This window comes from Squalius cephalus, assembly GCF_949319135.1.
Source record: "Squalius cephalus genome assembly, chromosome: 20".
Lineage (NCBI taxonomy): Eukaryota > Metazoa > Chordata > Actinopteri > Cypriniformes > Leuciscidae > Squalius > Squalius cephalus.
In genome coordinates this window covers 7,041,772-7,065,358 of record NC_137141.1, presented here as the reverse complement: position 1 = coordinate 7,065,358, position 23,587 = coordinate 7,041,772, and the positions used below count along the sequence as shown (strand labels likewise).

The following is a 23,587-nucleotide window of genomic DNA, read 5'->3' as shown; positions in this document are numbered from 1 at the left end:
CCAACCCAAAAAATAATCAGAAAAAAAAACACCTTTACAATTACTATGTCTAGCTCACCCTTCTTGTCATTCTAGTAATGTGAATTTATTATATACTTCAGATAGGATTTGCTTAAATTATTCTCACATTTTGCACAGGCAAACAGAAAAAGGATGGTGGAAAATATGTCTCGGCAATCAAATTGATAAATGTTACATTACAATTTGTTGCATGTGTTGAATGTGATACTAATTAAAATTAAATATTTTTCTGCTTCACATTTTCCCACATACACATTTGAAATCATATTACCTATTAAGAAATGTCAAGGCTAATCCAAATGTCTGTATTTTGTTTTGTGTGTGTGTGCGTGTGCATTTGCAGAGGAACTGTCCATCAGCATTTCTGTAGCTAACAGTCAAATCCAGGAAAATGTGGTGAGTTTTGACTGTGTTTACTGACAATATTTCACAATTACATCCCTTATTATACACACTTCTGCTTGTTCGGTCATGGCCACGGTCAAGTCACACCACAAGAAAACTATGAAATGTTGAGAGAAAAAATTTAGGGTTATCAATATTTAGACTGAGAAATTGTTATTGGATTGAATGTACTGGTAAAATTATAGTTGATTTTAATATTTGTCAATCTTCAACTTTGTTTGCTTTGTCTTTAGGACATCAGCTCAATCTATCAGATATTTGCTGATGAAGTGTTGGGCTCTGGACAGTTTGGCATCGTTTATGGAGGTACAGAGGAAAATGAAGTATTCTTTATATATAAAACCCAGCACCAGGGTTAACATTTCTCCTTTACGATTAGTTTAAAAAAAGTTTTTAAAAAAAATTAAAAGGAAAACTGAAAATAGAAAAATTAAAACTAATTAAAAATATTAATAAAACCTGCACTGCACAATGGATTACTTGATTCTGATGGGTCAGTTTTCAAATATTTAAGAATAATGACTGTTAAATTATATTACTGACCATATATCTGCTTATTTCCCATATCTTACAGTATATTATTCTTCTGACATTCTAAAATAATTTCTCTCATTATAAATCTTACAATATAAACTCTTATAAAATCATTTCATGCTAATCTATTTGATAAGTAGCTGGATTATTATCCGGTCTCCTTTCAGGATCTTACAAGTTTGCTCTATCTGGGTTTCTTATGTAGGGCTTATATACAGTGTCCCCTTACATGTACTATTTATAATATACACTGTACACACCAAATACATTTCGTCTCAATTTTGAACGATCTGTTGTTTTATAACTTAAAACCTAAAAGCATTTTTTGTTAAATCTTTTCCTTAAATGTGTTTGTGCTGTGTTTCTAATGATTTTCTATTCTGTTTCAAGGGAAACATAGAAAAACAGGCAGAGATGTGGCCATCAAAGTAATAGACAAAATGAGATTTCCCACCAAACAGGAGAGCCAGCTGAGAAACGAGGTTGCCATCCTACAGGTAATCAGTCTTTTTAACGTGATTATGGCAAGATAAGAGTCGTGGATGTGGACACCACTGCAAAAATGTTACTGACTTCCTTAATACATTTTGGTGGAGAGAGCTGTTCTCTTTAATGTATTTGACGTGGTTGTTCTTTTCTTGTAGAATTTGCACCATCCTGGTATTGTAAACCTGGAGCGTATGTTTGAGACTCCAGAACGAGTGTTTGTTGTCATGGAGAAACTCCATGGTGACATGCTGGAGATGATCCTGTCCAGTGAGAAGAGCAAACTTCCAGAGCGCAACACCAAGTTTCTGGTCACACAGGTTTGCAGATACTTTCCTTCTCCTCCTATCCCTTCAAATCAAATTTCTCCGTTTTTCTATTCTGAAGTGCATTTTGTTTAGATGAGGCAGTAATCTGGATGTCATCTAGAGCTAAATTAGAGCGGCGAGTCTGTGGGTTGATTAGAGCAGTGGGGCCCCTGGGGGCCGCGGGAGCTCATCCATTAGCCATGGATCTAAAGCCCCAGAGCTGCTGCCATGTGGTTAAGATGCTTCTGTCTGCGGTGTCAGGAGCCAGTGCTTCTATGAAAGTAAATGGAAACATTGAATGATTGTGATTTCACCCTGATAGTCAGTGACTTTGCTTTGGTTTAAACATTGAAAGGAATGAACATTGTTGTTGCTATTGTTGTCTATTTTATTCCCTGTACAACCCAACTGTGTCATCCTATCAAATAAAGCATTCATACACTACTTTCTAAAGTTTGGGGTCAGAAAGATCTGTTAATGTTTTTGAAAAATGCTGCTTCTTGCTCATCTAGGCTGCATTTACTTGCTTAAAAATACAGTAAAAACTATTCGAATATTATAACAATTTAAAATAACTGTTTTCATTGTAATATATTTTGAAATACAATTTATTCCTGTGATCAAAGCTGAATTTTCAGCATCATTACTCCAGTCTTTAGTGTCACATGATCCTTCAGAAATCATTCTAATATTCTGATTGCCTGCTCAAGAAACATTTCTTATTATTACTGAAAACAGTTGAATATTTTTGTGGAAACAGTGAAACATTTTTTCAGGATTTATTTTAAGAATAGAAAAAAATATGATTATTTTTTATTTGTAAAAATGCAACTGTCACTTTTGATCAACTTGTAGCCTCTTGCTGAATAAAGGTATTACTTTCTTTAAATAAAATGAAAATGCAATTGACCCCAAACTTTTAAATGTAATGTAATATGAGATGGGATAAAGTCATTAATGGATAATGGACATGCGTTTTGTTTTGGGTACTTAATCTTAATCAAACATTTTTATATTTCCTCTTGCCTGTTTTGCCTTTTACTGTGTTGAACTAACGGTTTTCTAGCACAGCATGAATCTTAAACAAGAATTTACCAACCATCTCTCTAACCACCCATCAACCAGTCATGTTGTCACTGTTTCTCTGCTTCTGTTGTGTTGAAAAAAATCGAATCTACATCTTGAACAGTACTATGATTGTAAGTGTAATATCCATGGGATGAGATGTTATGAATTGTTACTGTGTGTTACTGGCATTACCTGCAATGTCAGTCCAGAAAGCTAGAAAACTTGTCATATGTCAAACTGTCATATATGAAACTTTTAGCTGCTCATCTAGAAATTCTCTGATTTATTCAATCAGATAGAGCAACATGACAGTGTTTCAAAGTTTCTGTTGATGATAATCAGAAACAAATCAAAGGTTTTTCTTGACATCTAAAGTGGATATTACATTGATGGCCAGTTAAAGCTTTAGAAACACCATCCAGTTGATGAATGCATGGAATTAAGTGACTGCTTTACTGTCATAGATCCTTGTGGCTTTGCGACATCTCCATTTCAAGAACATTGTTCACTGTGACCTGAAGCCAGAAAATGTGCTGTTGGCGTCTGCGGAGCCGTTTCCTCAGGTAAACAGCAGTGAATAAACCATGCTATCCTTGAGGAATTACTATATAATAACACCTAAGAGGAGTTGGTGAACCTCTGGGGGGTTTAAAGTGAAGTCAAAATTATTTGTAAAGCACTTTTCACAATACACATTGTTTCCTAGCTGCTTTACAGAAAATCATGATGCTAATGCTTATAATTATCTTCATGCCTTATAGTCACATTTAGCAGATTAGAGCTAGACGATAATATAGTTTCATTTTGGGACTACACAAACAACCAAGCTGTTGAGATTTGCTATAGCATATATCGCTTTAAGTGAGTATACTGTATGACTGCAGATAAAGTTCTGAACATACTTTATATAAAGAGCTGGGTGATAATATAGTTACGTTTTGCAGCAATATAAATAATCACTGATATTTGCTATATAGTAAATATTGATTTACATGAATGTACTGTATCCATGTGACTCCAGTGGTTTAACCTCAATTTAATGAAGCGACGTGATTGCAATACATATTTTACCACTTAATTTGCAAAATATTATATTTATATTGAAGTATTAACTTCTCGTTTGAGTAAATGCTTTGGGTCACATCTGGTAATCCAAATTTGAAATTCCCTGTAACAACACATGACCGCTTGCTCTCATGTTCCAGGTAAAACTGTGTGACTTTGGGTTTGCTCGGATCATCGGGGAGAAATCTTTCCGGCGCTCAGTGGTGGGAACACCAGCGTACTTGGCCCCGGAGGTGCTGCGCAGCAAAGGCTACAACCGTTCCCTCGATATGTGGTCAGTGGGAGTCATTATCTACGTCAGTTTGAGTGGCACCTTCCCCTTTAATGAGGACGAGGATATTAATGATCAAATCCAGAACGCAGCGTTCATGTACCCTTCAACACCCTGGAAAGAGATCTCTGCAGATGGTAAGTTCCCTGCTTTACTGGTTTACCTGAACTCATACACAGCTACTTTCTAAAAAATGAATTGTTTTCGCAGCACCACCATGTTTTTGCTACAATAGTTGCAGTTGCAACCAAATATAAACTGGTCTTAAAGGCAATAATGTATGACTTTGTTTTACAAACGACTAAGGTGTTTTTCATTTGAATATGTCTGTGCTATTACTGCGTGATTTCTATCTTCCGCCGCAGTAGAAAGAGGGAGATGTCTAGATGTGTGTCAGACAGCGAGCAGACTGTCCACCCCCATGTGTGTTTAGAATAGTTCTTTCCGCCCGAGACCTGAGAGATTATACCAGCCTCTCCCAATTTCAGTCTGTCCTACTCCTCTACAACTCTATAAATGTCATTTCTCTGTCTCTACATTTCACATCATTACGAATTTAGTTTTATAGCTTGGTTTATTTTTGTGGGAGCAATTATACTTAAATTCATCATTACATTAGTTGGATTTAATGTTGAATTGTGTGTGAAGAAACCCTCTGTACAGCTTATATTTGTTTCCGTTCCAAATTTTGGGGGTCAGTAATTCAATTTTATTGTGCAAGGCTTTATTAATTTGATAAAAGTGACATTAAGACATTTGTGATGTTGAAAAAGATTTATATATCCAATAAATGCTGTTCTGAATTTTCTATTCATCAAATAATGTTAAAAAAAAGGATTACGGTTTCCGCAAAAATATTAAGCAGCACAACTGTTTTCAACATTGATAATAACAGGGTAGCCGCGGGGTCTTAAAAGTCTTAAAAAGGTCTTAAATGTCATGTTCCTAAATTAAGGCCTTAAAAAGTCTTAAATTCCGTTGTCCAAGTCTTAGTTTTTTAAACAAAGGTCTTAAATTTCATTATACTAGCCTATTTATTCAAAGTCAAATGGGGGAAAAAACAACAATGTGAAAATTCAACAGCGTTTAGCGTAACGTCAGAGAACGTCTAATTTCTTGGAGTATTTCTTTATTTACCAAAAACATCACTTTGCAGTGTATTGTTGAATGAGTTTTTTTTACAATAAATGTATTTTTAATTAAAACATTTGTTAGTAATAGTCATTATTGGGATTTGATCTGGTGTTTTACGACTGCATAATGGGTGCGATGTAGGTCTTAATTTTCATTAAAGTGGTCTTAAAAAGGTCTTAAAAAAAGTCTTAAATTTGGGGTGATCAAACCTGGGGAAACTCTGAATAATAAGAAAGGTTTATTGAGCAGCATATTAGCATCAATGATTTCTGAAGGATCAAGTGAAATTTCAGCTTTGCATCTCAGGAGTAAATTGCATTTTATATTTTAAATGTATTAATTAATTACATTTAAATTTCACGGTATTACACAATATTTCACAATATTGTTGTTTCTACTGTAGGCTATTTATCAAATAAATGCAGCCTTGGTGAGCAGAAGAAAAAACCTTTTGCACACAATCTACCACATGCCTTCTGTCGACTGATTATAGTTTATACGTTTTTAGCAAGTAAAAGGTCTTTTAGTTTAATTGTACAAACCTCCACCTTCACCTTCTTTTTGCTGTGAAATCTTTAATCAATTTTATAAAGTAAACGTAAGATTAACCTTTATATTGTTAGTAATATTTCAAAATAAACACTGAAGCAACCTGGTTTACTTGATTATCCATGCATTATTTTTTAGGAAAATCTTGTTCAAATTTGAGGATCAAATATGATCCATCAGGCTTTTGAGGAACGTTTATTTCTTCATCTCTCAATAAAAACTACAGAGCTTTGATCATAAAACGAAACATTTAAATATCATCTTAATAAGACTTAATAAATATTATTAGCAGACATAGAATGGCAACTGATATTTATATGCATTTTATGTAAGTGGTCTGTTATACTGCTATAAAGATCTAATTTATTTACATTACAGGCTATCAGCATTTAATCTTTTTTTATATATTGATTTTTCTATGGACTATTTTTCCATATTTCAGGCTTTACTAGGGTAATTTATACATTTCAAGTAGGCCAAATATATTTTCTGTGTAACTGTCAGTATATGCCAAGTATTCTTGTCTTACTTTCTATAATTTTTCTATAATTATAACTCTTTCTTATAACTCTTATAAGTATATCTCTGATATGTACATAAAACTAGACTGAAAGCGTACGGTCTTATTTTTAATTGAAAAGAAGTATACTAACAGCACACTTTTTTGTCATGTGTTCAGATAACTCTTTTGGTAAATGCGACCCAGATCTGTAATTTTGTAACATCCTTATCATGTATTTGAACTCCATAGCTACAGATCTGATCAACAATCTTCTCCAAGTGAAGATGAGGAAGCGTTACAGTGTGGATAAGACTCTCAGTCATCCATGGCTACAGGTAAGGAGCCTAGAGACCTGTAAAATCCCTTCTCTGAATGTTTTATTATAGCTTTATACCTCAACCTGTCCATGTCTGTGCTGTCCCAGGACTACCAGACGTGGCTTGATCTGCGAGAGTTTGAGACGCGCAGAGGGGAGCGCTACATCACTCACGAAAGCGATGACGCACGCTGGGAAAAGTACGCTTTCGAGCACAGTCTGATGTACCCTAAGCACTTCATCATGGCTCCAAACCTGGACGATATGGACGAGGACCCCTAGTGGCCATACGAGCTGAACTAAGAACGGGGTCATTTGAAGACAGCAACCTGTTAATGGTGTGTCGCTATGGAGACTGAAACACATCAGCAATCTGAAGCGGACGATGAGGAGAGCAAACTGTCTCGAGGCCAGCGAGGTTGAGCACTCTCGGGATGTCAGCGAGAGTCATGGAAACTGTGGATCCTGTTTCAGAGCGTGGAAGTATTCGTTGGAAGTGCATTCAGAAGTCCTGATGACTGTTCTTTTCCAAAAGGTGCTGTTATGTTTGTTTCTTATCGAGGTGTGTGTTCACTATGTCAGAAACTCACGTTACAATCATACAGAGGATAGTAACAGAGAGAGCGATGTGGTCGTTCACAGCCTTTCATTTTGAATGCATCAAACTGGAACATGCATTTTTTAATTTCTGTTATATTATTTTCTAATTCATTTTACAACATACGTTTTACGGCAGATTGAATGATTTCAAAAGGGTCGTTTTTTTGTTGTTGCACTAAACAATACAACCACTGCAGCTGGTACAATTAAATGAATTATGTGAGATGACAGCACACCATTCTTCAAGAACCCAGAGGATTGGCGGATAAAACGAGAACTACACTTAAGCTACAGTGTGTTTATAAACTCTGAATAAATGTCTGAATTGAATCTGTCAGATGGAATGGGAGATATTATCTTCCTCGGATCAAAGACATTTGTGTCTGTCGTGACAATTGTTCTTACATCGTTTTAGAGCTGTGGTCCTCAGCTGCATTCTTTACAGAGCCATTCTTTTTATTTATTCCTCATACTGCAGTCTTAAAGTCTAATAACAGCTAAGCAGTGCAGAGAGATGTGTTGGTCAAACGCCTACTGTGAGAAAGCTTTATGACCTATTAGCAAAGCTCTTTTTAATACAAAAACAAGTTATGTATTGAAAATAACTGCTAACAACTTTTATTAGAGAAAGAAGATGAACAGAGTTATCTTTTTTTCTTTTCTTTTTTTTCTTTTTTGTTGTGGTATGTGCTGTACCAAAGAATGAACCTTTCTAACTATGAATCCCAGAACTGGAAAATCGGAAAAAATATTTTTGGACTTTTTGTTGTAAATACTACCTACAACATTAAAATAAAGCTGGATAAATTGGGTTTCTGAAAGTGGGCAGTACATTGTACCCACATTCCTCTATACACGCACACACACACACACACAAACACCCTAGCTAGAATGAACGAATATCAGGGTAAAATAAGCCATTTCTATGCAGTTTCTTTTCACCGTCCATGAAATGAAAGCTGTTCCATTCACATTGAAATCTGGGAGAAAAGAATCGAGGATTTCTCTAAATCATTGCACCTCTATGTTGCCGCTGGATTGGCAAGTGTCAGTGTTCTGTATATTTTAGTACGTCCTGATTCAATAAAAAAAAAAAAAAAACACTCCATGAGTGTGGGGTGATTTTTCAGTTTTAAGGTTTTGGATTTGCCCAAGGAGAGATTGATTTTACAAATAGCCTCGGCAGGTCATAAATTGGTGGGAAAATACTGTGGACGAATATTTGAGGGACCTGGGTCATATCATGTCTAAGGACCAGAATATCATAAGCTGTCAAGTCAAGTCACCTTTATTTATACAGCGCTTTTTACAATAATGATTGTTTCAAAGCAGCTTTACAGAGATAACAGGAAAATAATGCAACAAAGTCATAGTCCAGCTTAAGTAAGTTCAGTGATGTTTCATTTTGTTGTAAAAAAAAGTTATTAATTTAGTTCACTTCATCTATACAGCCACTCTGGAGAAAACAGTGATGTCATCGTCCAGCTCAGTTCAGTTCTCATATATTTGTGTCAATGCTGGCAGATCAGTAATATTGTTGAATATGAAGTGTCCCCAACTAAGCAAGCCAAAAGCAAGGAACCAAAACATAATCAGGTGACAGAATGGAGAAACAAAACTTGGGAGAAACGAGGCTCAGCTTCACACAGTTAGTTCTTTCTGCAAAATTTCTGTTTACAGATCTTGTGTGAACAAGACCTTTTGAGAAATACGGGTAAAACAGTTCTGGAAATTTGCAGGGATGAAGAGTTATAACATTACCAGTAAACTGCCATGTGTGAACAAAGCATAAGGCCATAAATACTTAAACATAATTACGTGATTCTAGCTGTGAGTTCTCAGCGTAATTGCATTCAGTTATTAGTTTCTAGCGATGCAATGTCCACTTTGCATGTTGTTGTGTTCAAGTATAGCCTAATTCAAGTGAGAGCACTGGCCTAACACATTTTTGTGCTTTATTTCATTGCTTTTCAATTGTTTTATTTTTCTGTTTAAACATTTGCTAAATGGACGTCTTTGACCATTGCGCCACTCCTCACAGAAGCACAGCATTTTTAAAATCACGTCTCCATGACCCTTACTTCTTTGGAGTTGTGCCAAACAACCATGTAGCAACCCACTAAAACCATTTAGAATATATTAGCAACTTCATTTTAATACCCTGGCAACTGTGGGCTAGCACCACTTTTTTTATAAGAAGTGTATGTATTTATAGAAATACATTTCTGTCATCAGTGTTTGGCATGGTAATGTGTATGACAATGTTGATATATTTGGTCTTTGTGGAATAGATCTAGTATGGGACTTGCTATTGCCAATAAATACACGACACTCTACGGTGAGCAAGTAACACATGTTGCTGCTGTACATAAATGTATTACCAGATCTGTAGACGATCTATATGCTGTAGGTGGAGCTGGGGAAGGTGAAGGGTTTCTGAATAATATGTATATATAAAAAATATGCTACTGGAGTACAAATCAGCGGTGCCCTATAGAGAACAATGTGATAGCAAGCAGTTAAGTTAAGGACCGATCAGCCTGCGCCATCTAGAGTTTCATGACAGAACTGTGTTCAATGAAAAGATTAGCTTATCTCCGACCACATTTACCAGCCTTAACCAGGGCACACGTTTAAACATCATGGCATCACTGTTTTTACACTTTATTAAGGAGCCTGTTTTTTGGGGGGTGGTCTCTGCTTCTGTGTTGGTGATCTTAAAGTCCCCCCTGTGGTGATAATCAAGTTTGTAATGGTGTTTATACCTCTATGTGTTGTTTTTAATATGCTTTAAGACAAACCATGTGCAAATGCATTGTTTTCTCCTTAAAACTGCAGTGAACCAAAGACACACTTTGAAATCGCTGGTGTTTCTGATGTCAAAACCCCCTTATAACCAATCAGATCAACGTGTGATCGTCAACCAGTGGATCTCTGAGCTGTGTGAGTGAGTGGAGGTGGGGATAATTAGCATATTCATAGAATTTGGTATGTTTTATGCTAAATGAGGCAAGGTATGCAAAAGGTACGCGTATGCAAAATAAAATGATTCATGCCTTAAAATAGCTTAAAATACACGAGTTACATTCAAGCTATTTTAAGGCATGAATCATTTTATTTCAAGGGGAAAAAAATATATTATTTTGGTGATCAAAGATGAGTTTTAAGGGATACATTTATCGACTTTAAGGCACCCACACACTTCAAGATAATCGGGCCGATTTCGTGCCCAAGTCTCCCATTCCAACAATCCTAGGTAAAATCCCGATTATCTTGATGGTTCTACAGATTATCTAATCAGATTTCCCTGTGGTGTGAGGTGTGTTAAGAGTGACTGAAACTACTCAGGAGAACGTTGGGGAAGAACTTATTTCAAAGCGTAAATACCCAACATGTTGAATATTTATGATGAGAAATCCTGTTGTGTAGGGGGAACCCAGAGGACAAACGTGTGCACACTGGTGGAACGAAAAGATACCCAATCAGAAAGCGAGCTGTCGGAGGCATAACACAACATCATCCAAACTTTATTCTTTTTTTCTGAGAATTTTCTGTAAAAAACAGTCTAAACTCTATTATCACCATTTCTTCTTGCCTTTCCTCCACCATGTTTGTTTACTCTAGTCTAAAGTCACGTTTGAAGGCAAGAGATTTTGCCAGATTTCCCTTGTTCACAGTCGGGACTCTGGTTGTTTGTGAAGGGACACTGTTAGTGTATGGTGTGCTGTCTTGATCACATCGCAGCACTCCACAAACGTGGAATGAATTTTTATTTTTTTTATTGTTATCGTCATGTTTGTGGTCTCTCACATTTGGTAAATCTGACAAGATTTTAAAAATCTTTTAGTGCGGGCCAGCCTTTATCAGTGTGTCCGTCCTCCATAGCAGTTCTCCACAGTATAAGACACCACAAATCAGCTCCAGTCAACAGCAGCTGGATGCAGTTATGTACCCGCTGAGATCAGGCACTGTGGCTTTCCTCACAACACTCACATTTATGAAACAGAAGAGGACTGGCTTAGTTTACTTTCATATTTAAATGTGCTGGTATGTCTTCATGTTACTCAGAGATTAGCACATAAACTCAACAAAAAAAGAAACGTCCTCTCACTTTCAACTGCTTTTATTTCCAGCAAATGTATTACCGTGTATGTACTATGGGCATAACAATATTCAACAACTGAGACATAAACCAGTTTCAAAGACATTTGCTAAACAGAAATGGAATAATGAGTCCCAGAACGGAGTGGGGGTCAATGTCGCAAGTAGCAGTCAGGCTCTGGTGTTTCCATCGGCTGATTTAAGCACTACAGTGCATCTCATCTTCATGGACTGAGACAGATTTGCCCGTTCTTGCTGTGAGATCTTACACCAAGTCACTGCAAGTTCTCGAACACGTCTGGCGTCTTACGTTATGGACATTTGCTACATCTGCAGTCCTAAGTTACTGGAACTGTGACCTTAATTGTCTACCGCCTGTTAACGATTAGTATCTTAAGAAGCACATGCAATTGTTTATGGTTCATTGAACAAGCTGCAAGCACGAAACCCTTTCCAATAAAGATCTGTAACGCTTATTTAGATTTTACTAAAGGGACTGAGTTTATATTGCGCGAAATCCATAATGCCATGCTGATTAAACTATGAGAAAATAAATACAAATATTGAACATATACTACCGTTCAAAAGCTTGTGGTCAATAAGATTCTTTTTAAAGAAAGAAAGAAATTAATACTCGTATTCAGCAAGGATGCATTAGATTGTTCAAAAGTGGCAGTAAAGACATTTATAATGTTACAAAAGATTGAACATTTCTGATTGGACTTTCTATTTATCAAATAATCCTAAAAAGATGCAGCAAAAACGGTTTTCACTATTATTATTTTTTATCAAATAAATGCAGCATTGCTGAGCATAAGAGACCCCAAACTTCTGAACAGTAGTGTAATATACAGAGATATTTTGCAAGGATTTGAAGGGATAGTTCACCACAAACAAACAAATAAATAAATAAAATAAAATTTACTCCATGTGGTTCCAAACCTCTGTATAGAAAAACATTGTTGTCTAAGCAAACTGAATCCCACTGGCTATTATTGAATGACCTTTTTTGGAATTGCATGAATTACAGGATGAGAATTTTTGGGTCAACTATTTCTTTAATTAAAAATCTTGAATGGTTCAGCAGCGATATGCAGGTATTTAAGATCTATCAAAACATGTTAAAAGAGTCAGAACTAAAGCGTACTGAAGACAGCGCGCACAGAGGTCTGCTGTCAGTCAGTCTCTTAAGAGTGAGTCTCATCCACTTCCCCTGAGATGAAGGGACCCTGAATGAGCTTCTTTATCTCCTCTCTCCGCAAATGGCTTAAAGATGTGCGGCGTGCCACATGGCTGACTGATAAGTGTTCATCTTCGAGAGACAGGAAAACGGGGCAGATAAATTTTATTTCATGACCAGACCTTGCAAACCAAGGATACATTTGGTTTTATCATAAACTGGTTTAGATAAGGGACCAACAGGCCTGAGATCGGAAATAAGACAATCATTCTCAGAATAATATGAGCTAACATAAAACTAGACCTTTTTATTTATTGATAAAGACTCAAAAACAGTAAAATAACAATGCTTGTGTTGACAATTTTTTTTTTTTTTTCTTCTTCCATGGAACATAAAGATATTTCAAGAAATGTCTCATTGTTTTTTTTTTTTTACAATACAATGCTCAATGGCAACCAAAACTGTCTGGTTACAAACATTCTTCAAAATATCTTCTTTTGTGGATAAAGAAAAAAGGCAAACAGGTTTGGAATGGCATGAAGGTGAATGTGACACTTTATATGAAAATCAGTAGGTCCAGTACCTGCCTGTACTCCAAGAGAGCATTTCTAGCCTTTCATAAGTACTGGGCCACAAGCCCTCATAAAAAAAAAAAAAAAAAAAAAAAAAAAACCTTTCCACATATTTTGATACTCCTTTTTTTAGATACAGTTTTTGATATGTGGATATAAATACTGACTTTACCTGCAGTACAGAGCATGTTATTACTTCAGAAGCTGCACGCTCAATAAAGAGCTGCTTCATCGCAGACACACAACCGATATAATACATTTTGAGTTTTGTAAGTAAATATCACCTAATCCAGCGCTAGTTTTGCTTTCTGTCTTAAAGTGTCCCGTTACGCTCCCAGACAACAACAAAGTGCCAGCCCACATCTGGTATACGTGGATTCCACATGGCCCAGATGTGGGCCGGATCTGGGCCAACACTATGTTGCTGTCTGGGGTGTGTGAAACCGCTACAAACGATTCAATGCGTGAGTGAACTGACCTGTCCGGATGAATCAAATTGAATCGCAAACGTCTTTATAAACCTGAAGGACCAATTATATTAATTAATTCACAAATCACTAATTCTGATTCACTAATTCTGATTCTAAACCACTGATAAATCATATCGTCATATCGTCTCAGGTTACGCATGTAACGTCTCAGGTTACGACTGTAACCTATGTTCCCTGAGAACAGGGAACGAGACACTACGTCAGAATGACGCTATGGGGAACGCCTCAGGCGTGACAGGTGTCTGAAATCAAATATCATCTCACAGCAATCATGCTGACCGGCGACAGCCCGTGAATCATTAGCGTGAATGATTAACGTGCAACCTGCAAGTATAAAAGGGCGCCTTGCAAACATGACAAACATCCTATCGTCTGAAGGGACTGTTGCAGGCAGACCCCGAGGCATGGCAGGAAGACGTAGTGTCTCGTTCCCTGTTCTCAGGGAACATACAGTAGGTTACAGTCGTAACCTGAGACGTTCCCTTTCGAAAGGGAACTCTACACTACGTCAGAATGACGCTATGGGGAACGATATACCAATGCCACCATGCTAAGGGGAGTGCATGCCAAAAGGCAGTGACAACTGTCAGAACCGGTAATTCAAATGAACTCTAGTACCACTCACCCCCAGGTCACACTGAGCTGTCAGTGACAGCACTCCCTACGGTCATAGCCCAAGCTAAATGACACCACAGAAAACCTCCATAAACATAGTTGAGTGAAAGGTCTACCTGGGCCTGCTCAAGGGCCTAGGACCACAACTTCAACTTCTTAGAAGGGGTCCCTTCTAGGGAATGTGGCTAGGGAACCTGAGGGAACCCCAGCCAGTCACTATTCAGGGGAACGTGCCACCTGAAATGCCACCAGGCAGGCCTGACCTGGTGTCACCATATAAGACACTACAGTCTGGCCACTTCCTGTCTGTCCGAAGACAGAGCCTCTGGACACTTGCCTTTAGGAAGGCATCCAACCCGAGGGACTGCGAAGCAGGCAGTAAACCACTCGGACCGGATCTCAGAGACGGGATATCCTGGAGAGTATGACTCAGCATAGTGCTTTACAACCCTTGCCAGCGAGGGGAGTTTCTCTACTCGATCCACGGATCAACCCAGTGTTTGTGTTTCAAAACACTAAGGAGGCCTGTGAGGGCCTAAGGACTGATCTAACTGGGAGGCCCCATGAGAGACCTACGACCGACTGACCAGACTCAGGAGACCACATACTCATACTGACCCTCAGTGAGGGGAGCATAGATCTACCTGGTAGGCAACCAGGCTGTAGCAGGATAAAGAGGTTCCAGAAGGGAACCCGTAGCAGAGAATAAAAACTTGAGTCGAGCCAGGGCGCAAGCTCACCTTCGGTAGCTGCCTGATAAGGTCTGCTAAACTGAAAGTAAGCGGCCACTAGCTTACAAAACCCAGCACCACTGTGAAACTACTCTCAGGGAGACCTGGAGAGGCTTTACTACCTGACAACCACAGTACGTGGGAGCTCACTTTCAGAGAGGCCTGGTGAAGCCTACTATCTGATAACCACAAAACGTGAGAGCTCACTTTCAGGAAGGCCTGAAGAGGCCTACTACCTTAAAGACCATGCTAAGTGGAAACGCACAGTAAGTGGGAGCTAACCCTCCAGGGAGGCCTGGTAAGGCCTACTACATGACAACCACAGTATGTGGGAGCTTGACTTCAGGGAGGCCTAGTGAGGCCTACTACCTGATAACCACAGTGCATGGGAGTTCACTTACAAAGAGGCCTAGAGAGGCCTGCTACATGACAACCACAAAACGTGGGAGCTCAATTTAAGGGAGGCCTAGTGAGGCCTACTACCTGATAACCACAGTGCATGGGAGTTCACTTACAGAGAGGCCTGGAGAGGCCTACTACCTGACAACCACAGTATGTGGGAGCTCTCCTTCAGAGAGGCCTGGTGAAGCCTACTATCTGATAACCACAGAACGTGGAAGCTCACTTTCAGAGAGGCCTGGAGAGGCCTACTACCTGACAACCACAGTATGTGGGAGCTCACCTTCAGAGAGGCCTGATGGAGCCTACTATCTGATAACCACAGAACGTGGAAGCTCACTTTCAGAGAGGCCTGGAGAGGCCTACTACCTGACAACCACAGTATGTGGGAGCTCACCTTCAGAGAGGCCTGATGGAGCCTACTATCTGATAACCACAGAACGTGGAAGCTCACTTTCAGAGAGGCCTGGAGAGGCCTACTACCTGACAACCACAGTATGTGGGAGCTCTTCTTCAGAGAGGCCTGGTGAAGCCTACTATCTGATAACCACAGAACGTGGGAGCTCAAGAAAAACCACATTAAGTGGAAACTCAAAGTATGATGGAACTCAACTCCAGGGAAGCCTGGTGAGGCCTACTACCAGAGAACCATGACATGAAGGAGCTTACTTTCAGGGAGGCCTGGAGAGGCCTACTACCTGAAAACCACAGCTGACAGTGGGCCAGACTGGCAGTCCAGTTGACTGTCTATGGGGCTTTGCCTTCAGGGAGGCCTTATGAGGCCTACTACCTGATAGTTCAACCTCAGGGCCACTTAGTACCACAGTATGAGGGATTCAGCCCTCAGGGAGGCCTAGTAAAGCCTACTACCTGATCCCCACAAAAAATGTGGGAGCCCATCTTCAGGGAGGCCTGAAGAGGCCTACTTCCTGAAACGGTCTAATCAGCTGGATGTGTACTGCTGCTGGGGACTCGCCTAACAGGGAGGCCCGGTCGAGCCTACTAGCTGATAGCGAGTCTTTCTGCTACTTTAATGAACACTGCTGGAACCATACTAATAAAAAACTTTCCTAAAGTTTTGACCTAGTGTATGCTCCACAATGTTGTGACCCACCTTCGAGGAGGCCTGTTAAGACCTACTACTCGGTAGTGAGTCTTCTGCCCGAACTACCAGGGCCAACCAACGAAGGTGAGCTGGCCTAGGAGCCCTATCTTAGGGGCTACCCGGTCAAGGAGGCCTGCTGGGGCCTACTACCTAACTGTGCAGCCTTCAAGGCAGAAAACTGTTACTACAGCGCTTACAGCATCCTGGCACCTAATCACATTGCCAAAGGCAGTGTACTCAGCAAAAAGCAATACCCTCATAGCAGGGGAGTACAACATACGCCACTCTGCCTAGTGGAGGCCCCATTTCAAGGGCCTACCTAATAAATGCATGGGCGTCAGCTCATGGCAATGCCCTGGCTTCAAGGGAGCGGAGTTCAAATACCGGAATGAAATGTAGTTAGAACTCCCTGCTCAACCGGAGCCATCGTGGTGTGAGGTAGATAATACAGAGCTGAGAATGGATTACTCAAAACTACCCCGCGTTTAGTGGGGGAGTAACACCATATGCCCCTGAAATGTTAGACAGGGAGCGGGCCTGCAAGTGGCTCCAAAGGGTGACAGGGATTTGTCCTGTGCCCAGCCTGGGGAAGCGGGGCTTGCTTGCAAGCCAACCAACTTTCACCCATCGTTCGAGCGGTTCAGCTCAACGGGCTGAGTGGAGCCAGCTCTAGAGGCCTAAAAACAAGTAGCTCTGTTCGGCAGGGTCTGGCAAACTATCACATCGCAGAGCGAAAGACAGCCTGACCCGCCTGAAGGATCATACCTCAACTACCACCCTGCATTACTCTATCACCCCTGAATGCAGTGAAAGGGGCGGGCCTTGGCCAACAACTCCCATTTAAGGGAGGAGGCTGAAATCTAGGGGAGGAAGCCTAACACATAATGAATGCGGCAGCTATACTTAGCAGAACGCCTCCAACATCCCAAACATAGCCTAGGCCAGCTACAGAGGCGGCCCGGGTTAGGGCCGACCCATAAGCATAGATCTACCTGAGGGCTCAGAGGAGCCAAAGCCAACTTGATTGAGAGGCTGTGAAACACTCAACCTACTGACACCTTACAGAGCTCAGGGAAGCGAAGTACTCAGGATATCAATGTCACAAACCGATAGGTAAGACATAAGATCTATCTAAAGCGCCAGCGTCAGTCTAAACCTAAAACAAAAAAGCCTTTTTTTTTTTTTTTAGGAAGACCAACTACTCTACCCCTGGGTGGCTAATAGCCCTGAGGCTAAACAGAAATGAGCGGCGGCCCACCACGCATAAAAAATGTTATGACCGGAAGGCCATCACATACTCAAAACGGAAGCCAATTTTCCTTGAGCTTCTCGTTAGATCGTTCCAGCCACCGACTGGGGAGGCTTCAGGGCCCTGAAGTCTCCATACTTTACCTTTTTATTCTAAGAATGACCCCTAGGTCTATACAGGGAACAAGGCTTCTGTAGAGAGATACAAATAAGTGTTAGTTATACACACAAATTCTCCAAAAACCAAAAAAGTTCACCTGCGGCGTGCGGAGTGAAGACTTCACCAGAAAGGTCTCAACGAACCTGGGGTCCACCACTTTTACATGCCTAAAAGAGGCACTCACATCAACCAGTTGCTACGGCGGGCCATCAGAACATAGTTCTCATCATAGGCCCAACCCCAGGACTGGTGTAACGCAAACGCCTGGGGAGTAAAGAAGAGGGAGAGGGCCGGTAGAAAAAGCCCTCCAGGGAGGTCATACCCTTACTTCCGCTGAGCGCTGCTCCGCTTGCGCTGAATGACCTCCCTTAAGTCCCTCTTCTTGCGGGAGGCTCGCCTTCTCTGCGTCCTACTCCTCCCTGGAGGGGGCGCACGAGAGGCAACACTAGACCTCTGGCCCTGTCTATGGTCCTCGGACCAAGACAGACCAGGTCCTCCCGCCTGCCTGGGCCGGGGCCCGGATCTCAGCAGTATACAAGTTTTAAATGCGGCTGAGCGCGCCTTCGCCTCCCTAAACTTTCCAACCACCGCCTCAACGGAGGTGCCGAAAAGTTTAGTGGGCGAAACTGGTGAATCAAGGAGAAGGGCCTTTTCCTTCTCCCCGATATCAGCCAAGTTGAGCCACAGATGCCTCTCCGTGGCCACCATCGCCGCCATCGACCGGCCGATCGCGGCAGCAGTCTGTTTAGTGGCCCGGAGAGACAAATCTGTGGTCCGGCGCAACTCAGCGACCGCCTCAGGGGACAGCGTCCCCTGGTCGAGATCCCGCAGCAGATCAGCTTGGTAGGCTTGGAGCACTGCCATGGTGTGAAGGGCAGCACCAGCCTGACCTGCTGCCATGTACGCTCTGCCATTCAAGCGAGCCGTGACTTTAAGAGGCTTGGATGGCAGAGTCGGAGCTTTTAGTGTCGACGCCCACCCAGATACGAGATAGTTCGCAAACGTCTCGTCAATGGGCGGCATCGACACATAACCATACTCCCCGATCCCCTCAACATCAGCGAAATTACCCCGCTGATGTCGATGAATACGGGCCGAGTATGGTTTCTCCCATGCCCTCTCGATCTCAGAATGAAGATCCGGAAGGAATGGGAGGCTCCGTTGAGCTGGTGGTCTATGTTCAGGGAGAAATCGATCGTCTAACCGGCCGCGAGCGATCTCTCCCTGAGCGCGCCGCCATGGCAACTGAAGCTTGTCAGTGGCGCGCTCCATAACTTCCACCAACTCAGCGTACATGGGGCAGGATGGCTGACGAGGTTGAGGATCTGATTCATCCTCCTCAGCCATCTCTTGCCCAGCCTGAAGAGCACTCGCTGCAGTATCAGTAGGAGAATCTTCTCCGTCATCCACCTGCAGCTCACTCTCGTCAGCCGATGACTCGTCCGAGAGGTGAACAACCCTCTCGAGACTGTCAGCGAGCTCCATCTGGGAGCCCCATGAAGCGCGTCGCCGCTCTGCCTCGGCACGAGCGGGACCCGATCCGCGAGGACCAGATGCTGAACTCTCTCCCCTCGAGAAGAGAGCCAGACGAGAGCGGAGCGTTCTCATAGGAAAACACTCACAGTTTGCACAGGATGCTCCCTCGAGAGCATCCCGTGCGTGCTCTTCACCCAGACAGTACACGCACATCTCGTGAGTGTCACCCGGCGACAAATATCTTGGGCACGGGTCAACACATTTGACAAATTTCTTAGGACTTGCCTTGGACGTGCGTTTCATTTCCTTGCTGGAGTAGACGTTTTTAATTACAGACAAAAACAGTCCCTGAAGACGAAAAGATGTTTGTCATGTTTGCAAGGCGCCCTTTTATACTTGCAGGTTGCACGTTAATCATTCACGCTAATGATTCACGGGCTGTCGCCGGTCAGCATGATTGCTGTGAGATGATATTTGATTTCAGACACCTGTCACGCCTGAGGCGTTCCCCATAGCGTCATTCTGACGTAGTGTAGAGTTCCCTTTCGAAAGGGAACTATGGTTCCCTGAGAAGGGGAATGAGACACTGCATCCTCTAGAGGACACTATGGGAATGGCTCCGGCATGACCGATGTCTGAAGCATGTATCTAAATGTGACAATTGCCCTGGCCAGCGACAGCCTATGACGTCATTACTGGTGCGACTTTAAGTACAAAAGGGTGCCTGAGAAACAAGTCATCCATTTTGTTTGAAGGAGACATAGCAGGCATCCCAGATACTTGCATTTAGACACGTGCTTCAGACATCGATCATGTCTGAGCTATTCCCCATCGTGTCCTCTAGAGGACGCAGTGTCTCATTCCCCTTCTCATTGAACCATGTTTACATGCGTAACCTGAGACATTCCCTTTTGAATGGGAACTTGCACTGCATCCAAGAGGACACTATGGTGAACAAATACCCACTCCACCATGCTGAGGGGATTGCATGCCTTTGTGACATAAGCACTAGTTCCACTATCTTGGCAGAAAAAGCCTATGACCTGTCTGCCTAAGCAGAATCTCTAGATTTAGCATTCTCATAGAGGACCCCAATGAGAAGGGATTGCATTTTTAGAGACAATGGCACTTCACACCAGAACCTAGAGACAACAGTCCTGGAATGTAGAGCCTCTACTCATTTTCATTTTGCCCAGAGAAGGCTCTCCAGGATCTATACATCAAGGAGGCTCGCAGAGAGCCTAACAACTTGTTACTGTAAGTGTACAGAACTCTAGGGAGCGGAATACTCTGCCTAACTACCCTCTAAAGTGAGGGAGAACAGCTTATCAATGAGGCTCACAGAGCCAATCAACTTGATATAACCGTCGAACAGAGCTCTTGGGAGCAAAGTACTCTGCTTAACGACCCTCAAGAGCGAGGGAAGGCCTACTGTGCTCAACCACACTCGCTAAACAGAGCTCAAAAAGTGGAAGCCTCAGCAAAAACGTCTCTCTAAACCGAGAGGAGGCCTAACTACACTCTATGTCAGAGACAATCTTTCATCTCTCACCCCACCTAGCTAAAACACTGTCACACCAACAGGGGGAGGGGGGCAGGAGGATGAAAGAGATGTTATAGTCTTCGAACAGTGAAGGAGGGTGGATGTTATTTACCCCTACCAGCTCCGGAGTGCTGACCGCGGGAAGTGATCCACTGGATGAGCTCTCGTATTTTCTTCCTCGACTCGCGCCTCCTTTGTGACCTACTCCTTGGAGGAGGAGAGCCACGGGTAGCCACACCTGCTTTCTGGCCCTGTCTCTGATCCGCAAACTGAGAGGGGCCAGGTCTCCACACTGGTTTGTGCATGGACTGCGTGGTATGAATGTTTAAAAGATGCTAAGGCACCTTCCCTCCTTAAATTTTCCGACCACCGCCTCAACGGATGTGCCGAACAACTCCGAAGGTGAAACTGGTGCACTTTCAAATGAAAGATTGGTATCAAAGAGCACACCCAGGAGATGATTTCTATAAAAAAAAGTGGAAAAAATATATAGGCCCTATATATTTTTGTTGCAATTAATTTAACCCTTTCGCATGTACGATCACACGTGATCACACGTGATCAGTCTAGGCTGGTCCCTGGAGCGTACGATCACACCGATGTGATTAGAACGGTCAGTGCATGACATGAAATTCAAATGTGCTCTGACGCGTTGGCTGGTGCTGAGCCAGAGGCAGAGGCATTCGCGGGGCAGCAGCGCATTTATCATGGGGGTCGTGGGCTAAAAAGTTTGGGAACCCCTGTTCTAGGTTATTACATACAGAGGTTTTTGGTCCAATAATTAGAATCTCTGTTTTTTTCAGAATTAAGTAGTAGGAAATTACTAGTCATCCACTTTTTTATTCCGTTAAGTTTGTGAATTGGTAAGTTTTGTAATGGCACAAAGAAAAAGCTAATCCAATGCTTCCTAATTATATCTCCCAAGGGTAGCATGTACAGAGTGAACATCAACGGTCCTAGTACTGAGCCCTGTGGTACTCTATACTGAACTTGTGATCTCTTTATTTACTGCTACAAACTGAAATCTGTCACAACAAACGCAAATCCCTGAAGACAAAGAAGAGGACAACGTGTTCCTCAGGCGCCTTTTTATACTCACAGTCACACCGGTAATGACGCCATAGGCTGTTACCGGTCAATGCAATTGTCATGTTTAGAGAAGTGCTTAAAGGGGTCATGCAAAATTCACTTTTATATGGTGTTTGCATATAAATGTGTCTTTGCAGTGTGTGGACACAACCACCATACAATGGAAAAAAAACATTCACTCCTTTTTTTTAATCCTCAAAAAGTCTAAACACTAAACACTAAATTATCAAGCCGTTCGGATTTTCTGAGCAATATGATGTCAAATCAGGGCCGGACTGGGACACAATTTCAGGCCGGGAAATCCTACACTCATCCAGGCCATCCTATGCACCCAAATAAAATTTAGAAACACGGACAACCCTGTTTTTTCCTAAATTACATTTATTGGTCTAAATCCTTAGGCTGGGGCCGTGTAAAATAATTAAAGGCTTTCTCTTGAACGGTATCCTCACTTCCCTTTTCCTTCTTTTCATTTACCCTAATATCTCTCTGTCTCTCCCTTCCACCCATATCATCAGCCTCATACACTAAATAAAGTGGAGTACTAGTGTTATGTATGTATGTATAAAGTGTGTGTGTTTTTCTTGTACCTGTCTCTTCTTCACCTGTCACTTGTTCTGGCCTCATGTTACAAACAGAACTGTCTCCACCTTGGTGTAAAACAACCACCTTATTACAATTTGTTTGCCCAGAATCTACATTTATTTTAGTAAAAAATCTAAGTATTATATTTATGACAAAATGTTGTTTTTATCTTAAAATTACTTAAATTTCCAACATTTAGCAACACTATATTTCATACAATATGTAAAAAAAAATTAAAAAAAATTAATAATAATCTTATTTTGCTTCTACATGACATCTCACTCCCTGGCTGAATGTGTGATCATTGCACCACAGCTAGAGCTAGGTTGACTGTCTCCTCCACCTTCATTTGATTAAAAAAAAATGGGCAGACAATTTTCTAAATTGTCTAATAAAATGTTATTGCATTATTTTTTGTTGATGTCTGCACTATCACTCCTGTCTCCCTGCTCCCAGTACCACATAAATGTTCATATTTGTCTGCTAAATTACTAGTGTAACTTTCCACTAAATAATATTAATCTCCTTACAGTATTTTGAATGACGATAGTAATAGGGGCGCTATACCGCTTACATTTGCTATAGCGTTTCAATACTAAGTTAACGAAGAAAAAAGTACAGTATTTACAGATGAAACTGACCTGCACTTGAAGCCCTGAACAGGTCATTAATTTTGCAACATTTTGATGCTTGTTCTCTGAGTGCTTTCTTTTTCGTTGTCCTTTCCCTCTCTGCTCCACCTGGCTGTTTTCTCTCCATCATCGGGTGATGCTCGCATTTTCTGTTTAACCGTTTGGCTGAGGCTTAAAGTCGAATCGTAGCCTTGCCAGTCAAGACTAACAGATTCATGATTTTATTTTATAATAATAATTTTATTGAATGACAAATTCGAAAATGATCACTGGTAAATGTAGTAGTATATAAAAAATAATAATAATTAAAAAAATAAAATAAAATAAAACGCTGGCTGGCAGCAGGCCAAAATAGTCGCCAGGCCACCGGGAATTCCCCCGGTGCTCCCGATGGCCAGTCC

The 23,587-nt window shown here is 41.3% G+C and overlaps 1 protein-coding gene across 4 annotated transcripts in view; it reads left to right on the top strand.

Annotated features, from left to right (window-relative positions):
• The window catches only part of prkd3 (protein kinase D3), a 100,968-nt gene that overhangs the window by 73,900 nt on the left and 3,481 nt on the right, over positions 1–23,587 (top strand). For 3 of the 4 annotated variants that reach the window (XM_079852403.1, XM_079852404.1, XM_079852405.1), the window contains 8 exons: positions 365–417; positions 660–732; positions 1,351–1,457; positions 1,605–1,766; positions 3,287–3,385; positions 4,028–4,295; positions 6,593–6,678; positions 6,768–8,070. In XM_079852403.1, the coding sequence (XP_079708529.1) occupies positions 365–417; positions 660–732; positions 1,351–1,457; positions 1,605–1,766; positions 3,287–3,385; positions 4,028–4,295; positions 6,593–6,678; positions 6,768–6,941 (1,022 nt within the window). In that variant the 3' untranslated portion in view covers positions 6,942–8,070. Of the gene's footprint in view, positions 1–364; positions 418–659; positions 733–1,350; positions 1,458–1,604; positions 1,767–3,286; positions 3,386–4,027; positions 4,296–6,592; positions 6,679–6,767; positions 8,071–23,587 lie in introns of those variants that run through there. The other variant, XR_013819328.1, reaches the window with a different exon arrangement.